Source organism: Alnus glutinosa, chromosome 2, assembly GCF_958979055.1.
Source record: "Alnus glutinosa chromosome 2, dhAlnGlut1.1, whole genome shotgun sequence".
NCBI classification, from domain to species: domain Eukaryota; kingdom Viridiplantae; phylum Streptophyta; class Magnoliopsida; order Fagales; family Betulaceae; genus Alnus; species Alnus glutinosa.
Window position 1 is genome coordinate 35,593,098 of NC_084887.1, and position 9,018 is coordinate 35,602,115.

The 9,018-nt window shown below is 40.0% G+C and overlaps 2 protein-coding genes across 2 annotated transcripts; one reads left to right on the plus strand and one right to left on the minus strand.

The window, feature by feature from the left end:
- The first annotated feature begins 1,434 nt into the window (after positions 1 to 1,434).
- Positions 1,435 to 3,693, plus strand: LOC133859791 (U-box domain-containing protein 40). The gene has a single exon (XM_062295325.1). The coding sequence runs from the start codon at positions 1,754 to 1,756 to the stop codon at positions 3,368 to 3,370; it is 1,617 nt and encodes a 538-aa protein (XP_062151309.1). The 5' UTR covers positions 1,435 to 1,753; the 3' UTR covers positions 3,371 to 3,693.
- A 2,493-nt stretch (positions 3,694 to 6,186) lies between these two features.
- Positions 6,187 to 7,550, minus strand: LOC133859794 (peroxidase 31-like). The gene has a single exon (XM_062295328.1). The coding sequence runs from the start codon at positions 7,358 to 7,360 to the stop codon at positions 6,386 to 6,388; it is 975 nt and encodes a 324-aa protein (XP_062151312.1). The 5' UTR covers positions 7,361 to 7,550; the 3' UTR covers positions 6,187 to 6,385.
- Between the last annotated feature and the right edge of the window lie 1,468 nt (positions 7,551 to 9,018).

Below are 9,018 nucleotides of genomic sequence, written 5' to 3' on the forward strand. Positions count from 1 at the left end.
ATCTTTAACTGTGACTATATAGTAATGCTACATGCCACCCCCATGTTCTTTTTGTGTCATCCCAAAATTGATGTGGCTCTTAAAATTACCATTGAATTTATGATAGGTCACTATTGAATTTAATCTAATGGTGATTTTAAGAGCCACATTAATTTTGGAGGGACACAAGAAAAACAAGGGGGTGACATGTAGCATTACTCGTAACTATATGATATAGTCTTCAACTATAAATAAATGATATAATCTTTAACTGTTCAACTATAACTTAAATTCTTAAATTTCAAATATACTCTAACAGATAAACAGATAATAGAGATAAATAAGGAATGACGTTTAAGATGACGTGTAAGTTACGAGGGTGACAGAATCACGCTAATAGCAAAGCTGGTTTGGGGTGATTGAAGTTGAACCAACCGGATCTCGGGAAAAACACTGTCATGGACTTTCTAATCGCATGGTTCTAAAAACTCACTCAAAGCATAATTGTCTCTGCTATTCCTTGTCATTTTTTATTTATTATTTGAATGGGTGGGCCATCTGTAGAGCAACGCAAGGGAATCAAATCACTTTGGTAAAAGAAAGCGAGATGTTCTGGACAAAAAAGAAGAAGAGAAAAAAAAAAGGGAGATATTATCCAGCCTAGAACACTCGTTAGTCGTTCCAGTGCATATCAGCTGCAGAAACTTAGCAATTAAGTCTGCAATTATTGTAAAACTAGTGGTATTCCTGGTTAGACTTTACTTGTATTAAGTCTCCATGCAAAGGGGTCAGAGAGATTAGCTCACAAAAACAAAAAAAAAATAATTGGACAAAAAGCGAAGAATTAAGAGCTCCTTTTCTTTAACTTTTGGATTCTTTAGTGGGCAAAAGCACTATGGAGTATTGTCTAACAATAATGCCCCATAAAAAAGGTCTCTTTTTCAGATCAAGGGCCGAGAAAATGCCACATCAGCCTTCACTCCAACCACTGTTGCGTCACGGAGTCAAAAACACCTTTTACCTGTTGACGAATTTCACTCTCAAATCTAAAAATTCAAAATTATTAATCAAAGAGATATTTCTTCCAAAGAAAAGAGTAATTTTTTTTTCTTTCTAATTCAATCTATTTAGTGCATGTAATTATCAAGTAAAATTCTCACGTGCTTTAAAATTGTATGTCAATTTAATAAACTGATTTTTTTAAAAAAAATAAAAAAATAAAAATTAATGAACTGAAACAAAAGAAATTGATCAGCCGGACCTAACTTAAAAAGAAAACTATTATTTGGGACTGACTGAAGCTCCCAAGACCCAAGTACTCCCAACTACAATTGGGTAGAAAGGGAAAAAAAAAATTATAAAACAGAACATCACACACATGGATTGCTTTGATTGGTGGCATTCACTTACGTAAGTACCAGAGACAAAACACAAATGGCCACAAACAAAATAACAAAATAGTAAAGCAGCACTCGATCAAACCCCCATAAAGAGCATCCTCTCGCTTTTCTCATTGGCCCAATTTCAGAAAGCAAAGGAATCCACATTCACCAGGCAACACCAGATCATTATTTTCGTCACACAATCCCAACAAACTCTCTTCCACTCTCTCTCTGCTTCTGCTTACCTCCTAGAGAGACCAAGTCGAAAGCTAAACATGACAGCAGCTTCCGCACCCTATGTTTCTTCAACACACTCTTTTCCTGAAAGCCATGGACTCGTAATGCTGATGCAGAACTAAATTTCTTTGTTGGGGGGGATAGGCAACACAGAGATGGAATTTCAGGAGGGTATGATGAAGTTCGTGGTTCACAAACCCATACAAACCAAATGGGCATTTGAAAGAGACACAGAAAAACAGAGAACCACAGAGGCTGCCACTCCCAGGCGAAAATGGAAGATCTTCAACAAGTCCCTACCTTCATCGCCTTCAAAACCCTTAAACCCCAAACCAAAGCAACCCCCAAAGGAGTTCCTCTGCCCCATTTCTGGCTCTCTCATGGCCGACCCGGTCATCGTCTCCTCCGGTCACACTTTCGAACAAGCCTGCGTCAAAGCCTGCAAAGCCCTGGCCTTCACACCCATTTTATCCGACTCGTCCACATCCGATTTCTCCTCCATAATCCCCAACCTCGCCCTCAAATCCACCATTCTCAACTGGTGCAAGAACTCCTCTGTAGAGCCCCCGAAACCCATCGATTCCAACACCGCCGAGAAGCTCGTCCGTACATTAATGGCGGCCGAGACTCAAAAATCGGGTACCAAGAACGAAAATGAAGCCCAACAGACCGAAATCTCGGAGAAGAAGCTGATCCAAGGGGTTAGAGAAAAGCCTAGCGTCAATTCCAATCATCATAGTCACTGCGACTCGAGCTCGGACGACTCGTTCGGGACCAACGCGTCGACTCGGTCTCTGCAACTCGTGACTCAGCCGAGTTGCTATTCCTCTCCATCCTCATCCGAAATCGAAACCCTAACCCCTAATTCCACCGAGGAAGGGGAAATTTTGGCCAAGCTCAAAAGCCAACAAGTGTTTGAGATCGAAGAGGCCGTGATTTTGCTGAGACAGATCACACGGACCAGAGAAGACTCCAGGGCCAACCTCTGTACCCCTCGGTTAATCTCCGCCCTCCGATCCCTGATCATCTCCAGGTACTCGAGCATCCAAGTGAACTCGGTCGCAGCGTTGGTGAATCTCTCTTTGGAGAAGGCCAATAAGGTTAGGATCGTACGGTCAGGAATCGTTCCTCCGCTAATTGATGTTCTGAAGGGGGGATTCCCTGAGGCGCAGGAACACGCTTCCGGTGCACTCTTCAGCTTAGCCCTTGATGATAACAACAAGACCGCGATTGGTGTCTTGGGCGCTTTACAACCGTTGATTCACATGCTCCGGTCCGATAGCGAGCGGACTCGGCATGACTCGGCGCTTGCTCTTTACCACCTTTCGCTCGTTCAAAGCAATAGGTCTAAATTGGTGAAACTCGGATCCATTCCCATTTTATTGGGTATGTTGAGGTCGGGTCACATGACCGGTCGGGTACTACTCATTTTGTGTAACCTAGCTTGGTGCATGGATGGGCGGGCCGCAATGTTGGATGCGGGTGGGGTGGGCTGTTTGGTTGGGTTGTTGGATGGGGCTGAGTTGAAGTCCGAATCCGCTTGGGCGAGTTGTGTTGATGCGTTATACGGGCTGAGTCATGGCGGGTTGAGGTTCAAGGGGTTGGCGAAGGTGGTGGGGGCGGAAGAGGCATTGATGAAGGTTGAGAAAGCCGGGAGCAAACGGGCATGGGAGAAGGCAAAGAGGGTTTTGGAGATGATCAAAAGGAAGGAGGAAGAGGAGGAGGTGGATTGGGTGGAATTGCTTGAGTTGGGGAGCCAGACTCTGTGTTGAGTCTGTTGACTCGTGGTGGGTTGGGTGAGTCAAGCGTAACTCGTCCGAGTTTTGAAGTACATAGTTTGATGTTTTGATTCTTTTGGGTGTTCGTTGGTTTTTGGGGAGGAGGTGGTTAATGGTTTTCAGGTTTGTAATTACTGGTGTTTATATGGGTGGTTTTTGTGCCTTTTGCTCTTTGGTGACCTTTTTTCACCTAAGTCATGGATGGTGGAGGTGTAAATTAAGGGCTTTTAGACCCAAGTGATTTTGGAGTAACACGAATCTTTTACCAAAGTTTTCTTTAATGCAATCACTTTATTCTTCATTGGTCTTCATTTTGAGATGGGTTTGGTCTCACTTTATTTATCGTCACTTTTTATTGTTTCACATTTTCTCGACAAAGTGTCTCAATCATGTCAATACCATTACCATGAATGTTATATATCATTGAGAAGATATGATTAGTTTATAATTTTTATATAATTAAAGGCGAAGATAGCTTTGCGCCTCTGAGTATAACTCTTATACAACTTTTTTAAATTAGCTATTGGATCTGTTTTCCTACGTATGGGTCTTATAAATTTAATTATTGATTTTTTAAAAAAAGTTGTTGGAGTTATACAAAAATTGTTCAAAAGTTGTAAACGTATCATATCTCTAATATCATGTTTTTATTCCACAACTATTTTCCAAAGCTGATGTAACAATTTTAATTTTTTAATTTTTAATTTTAAAAAAATTATAATTGATCCAAGAGTTGATTAAGATTGTTACATTGTAGAATGATGATTGAACAAAAAGTTAGTTGGCACTGTAAAATAGTTGTTGGATAAAGATATAATTTCTATTGAAATCTCCTATAATTAAGAACTTCTGTTGTTATCTGGTCCATTTTTCAAGCAAGCCTTCTGTTTAGATGGGCCTCCTATTCGAGTAGGGCCCTCTCTTGGCCTCCCTCTCCCGTTTATATTAGCAATTTAACTTCTGCTTAAGGGGATTAAGATCCTTTCTAGTTGAGAAGAACTATGTAAAATTATGAATATACCTTTATATATAGAGGACCGGCTCCTCTCCAGTCAAAAATCAACTCGAAAGGATTCTGATGCTGCTTAAGGAGGCACCGAATTTCAAATTGCTTTGATTAATAATCTCATTTTTTGAATTTCTTTTGAGGCCTAAAACCTTCTTTCAGATGCTAATATTGCAGTGAAGATTGGCCACTCGATTTGTTTGCGGTAGGGGGGGGCGGGGGGGAGGGGGGTCATGGCCCATGGGATTCTCTTCCCTTTTTCCCATAAACCGACTGGTTCTGTCATGGGAAAGCCCAATTGGTGGCATTGCCCCATGATTACGGATAATGCTTTGGGCTTCAACTTTTCAGGCAATGACTGTGATGAACAATTGCATGCGTCACCAGATTCACTGGTTTGTTTAGAGCATTCTCTACAGCTTTCCTTCTTATATATAGTCCCTTCATTTCCCTACATATAAGAAAAATATTAAAAAAATCATATACATCGTATACCCTATCAGTTCTCAAAACATTATGAATATTACAGTTCTATTAGGAACAGGATTCTTTACAATTATATATTTGAATTTAAGAAAATTCGGGGCAAGTGATAAGTGGTTGGGCAACTCAATTTTTATTTGGTAAGGTGGATCCCATGAGTAGTCTCTCATGATCACGTGCTCGAATTCTCTCAAATTCGGACAAATAATTGTAAAGAATACTAATCCGTTCTACCAATGTGTAAAAGGAATCAAAAGAGCTTCCCTCTCCATTATTTTAATATAAAATATTTATCTTTCCTCTCTCATCTCTTTACCTTTTATTGAGAATTTTGTTTGAATTTTGTAAGATAGATGGGGTAGGTAGGAACTTATATTTGTAAAGAATAAAAATAAAAATTAATTAATATAGCAAAAAATAGTTTTATTCTTTACATTTAAAAAAAATAAAAAAGAAACAGATGTGAATACTCTTATAACCAGGAATGGCCCAATAAAAAATAGAAAAGATTTTGTCTTAGTTTTCAATGTGTTGCCTCAATCGGGCTAAAAAGATTGAAAAACATATCAAATCCACTCCATAGTATCATAATTCTTCCTGAGTCTGAGCTTAGTTTCAACTTCAATCCCAGCTAGAGAAAAGCATACCTCCAACCCATGGGTCTTATCACTTGAACTTATGCCCTAGTAGTAGAGAATTTGTGTGAGAAATTTCCCCGTGACAGCTAGAAATGAAATTCGTAATTTGACAAGCAATGGTTGTGGCCAGCCTGGTAATTAAACACCCACACGGTCCGATCGATGTTGTGGGAAATATACCATTGACTTGTGACACAATGGATGGATAAAACAGACATGATTGTTCTGTTTGGAGCAGTCAAATTCAAGACAAGCTGGAAGTAAAATAATACGGGCAAGGAACATGACATTGATTCAGACGTCCCTTAAGACTACGCAAATGTGCTTGGAGTCTTTTTAGGGGCCCAAAGGTTGGATCTTTTTCTCTTTTGTTTACTGTGAATGATAATCCGGACAACTCGATTCAAAAACCAAAAAGCATCTTCCCCTGTTCTATGCTTCATCATTGAGAAGTGTAGTCGTGTTTGATGTTTCCACAAACACAGTCTCCCATAATAAAATATATTATTAACTAAGATAAACAAGTAATTAAGAACAAAAAGAACTGCAACTTCTTAGTTACTTTTCCCACCGATACAAAACAAATTGAGAGAAAGAGAGAGCTTTTTTTTGCCATGACCACTTTATACAATGAGCAATTCTAATTCTAAAGAACAGTAAAAGATCGATTGAAACCCAGAAAAGAAAATAAATCAAATATAGTATATTTAGGCCTTAAAATTATGACATTGATAGTTTGATACAAATCATGTATACATATTACCAGTTCCTCACAACCCAAAAGAATTCAAAAACGATTCATCCTCACCACCGTCACCGCCGCCTTATGATCACAACAACAACAATTAGAAAACATAACACACAAAAAATTCCGACTGATTATCAGTTAAACTCATCACATCTGTGCCGAATCTCTCCATGCCTCCCTGTATTGACCTTATACACACTCAGCTTCTCCATTGCCTTCCCGAACGCCTCAAAGAACTTGTTCTGATCCGCTGCGTACGTCTCCACGAACGGCTTCGTTCTCGGATCACTGTACAACCCGTGATCGGACCTCAACAGCCCCAACCCCTTTGGCAGGTTCTGGAAGTACATGTTGTCGAATTTGTTGGGAGTCATGATGTCATTGAACACAGACAACGTGGGGTTTTTCTGATAATCGGCACAAGCCTTCTGCAAAGCTTGAGCGAACCTCGGATTGTACTGCGTGTCGTACTGAGAATAACTGCTGAAGTTATAGATCCCGGAGCTAAACTCCTTGCAATGAGAAAACCCAATTGTGTGAGCACCGCACAAAGCCACGGTTTCTTGGATCGAGAACCCATTGGACGCGAAAAGCTCGATAATCTGAGAGAGAGACATCGTGGGTCTGGGAAGCTTGCCTTCCACATACGAAGATTTCGAGACCAGCCCATCTTTGCGTCCAAGGAGGACATTGTAGTAGGGACCGCCGACCATGGTGACGAGGTCGCGCGTGGCGACGGCGAGGATGTCGGCGCAGGAGACGGTGTTGGGGCAGGCGAGCTCGAGGGCGGTCTTGGCTCGGACGACGACGTCGAAGGCGTCGCCGGGGAGTGAGCGGTTGATGTCGGCGTCGCGCTCGGCGGAGTTGAAGGGCGTGGAGGAGATAAGAATGGAGCCATCGCAGCCGTTGACGAGGCAGTCGTGGAAGAAGAGGCGGAGGGACGCGGCGGCGGTGGTGGGGCTGTTGATCTGCTTGCTGGTGATGGTGTCTTGCACGATTTGGTTGAATCTTGGGCAGGAGTTGTGGTAGTAGTCCAGGCTGAGCTGGGACTGTGCGGGAGTGAGAAAGAGTGAGAGTGATGCGATGAAGAGAAGGGGAAGCAGCGCCATTTTGTTCTCTCAAAGAATGAGAGTGGCTTTTAAGCCCCAATGTGTGTGCTTTTTAGAGAGACAAGCAAGATGGTGAAGATGGAGAGGAGTTGAGGACTGAGCGAGCTCCGTGGAGGTGGTCTGGGGGAGTGTGGTAGATGGGAGGGTTTTACTTCAGAGAGAGAGAGAGTGACTGTGAACTCGCACGCGCACTCGCTGCTCTCTGCACCACCAATCACGGGATCCGTGCTTGGTGGTGATGAGAGGGGCCCACTAACTTGGTGTGGGGCCTCCAAACATGCAGACAGTTGGTGCTGGACACGTACAACAGTGGCTGTCGACTGTACTTAATATTTCACGAGAAATATTAGACATTCTAATATTTTTTTAAAATGTTTGATTTTAATATGATGGGTTAAAATCTCATTAAATTTATTATTCTGAAAAAAAAAAATGTTAGAATGTCAAGTATTTCTCATATTTTATTGTCTAGATTTCTTAAAAAGGGCTAAAATGGCACATATTACTGTTTGCGAGAAAGACTAAATGGTTAATTAAAATTCACTTTGGGCTTGTTTGGCCAGGAAGAGAAAATTCTCCCTTCCTCTCTTCACTTTTTTAAAAAACAATCAATTTTAAAACATTTTAATTTTATATCACATCAATAATTTTTTATTACAATTTAAATACAAAAATTCACTACAATATAAAACATTTTCAATTTTCTTTACAAATTCTTTTTACTTTATAAGTTTATATCACATCTATTACTTCTTATTATTACCTCAAACTCACACTCGCTTACCAAATAAGTCCTTTATTTATTTATTTATTTTAGCCAGTATATTTCAAAAGGTACTATCATACATGGAATTATTTATTATATTTCTATATTATTATTTTTTTAAATCTTTTCTTATTTCAATTCTAGGCATCCTATTTTTTCAACAATAACATTTTTTAAATTGTCATTTTTTTCATAGTTATTTGCTATAAAGTAAAAAAAAATAAAATATTTGTTCTCGTTTGACGCAACAGGATCCTCTTCCGTTAAACTTAACTGGAGAGGATCTAGTTCCTCATCTAAGATGGTTAGCATGAGTGTAACCTGACACACTCTAAAATACAATTTTTTAAAGTTGAAAATATATTAAAATCTTACTATAGCGTAAATAGGTTTTGGAGAGAGAGAGAGAGAGAGGAGGAGGGGGTTGTGGGAGAGGGAGAGGGAGAGTGAAAAAAAATGCATTTTATATTTAATTTGCAAAATAAATTAACTTTTTTAACAAATTAATTAGTTATTTTAACCGAAAAATAAATATAATTAAGCCATCGAGAGAATGCTCAATGCTCCAAGTGGACGGGTAAGCGGCTAATGTGTTAAAAAGTTTGTGAATTTGGAGCCGTAATTGGGGGCCACTATTAGTTAAACCCCCGTTTGTCAATTTGTTGGGTTGATGCCAACTGGGAGTTTGGCGCATATTTCGTAAGTCACATGATGGATCACATGCGTAGGTGTGCACCTTATCGATATCGACGATATCGGTTGATTGATTGGTCTTATTCAATTCTGTTCGTAGAATGACGGTGATCTTGCGGAGAACTATCTACTCTGTCATCCAATCAAATGTTCTAGAACTTTGCAATTATGGTCTTCTTCTTTTCTTTTTTGTTTTTTT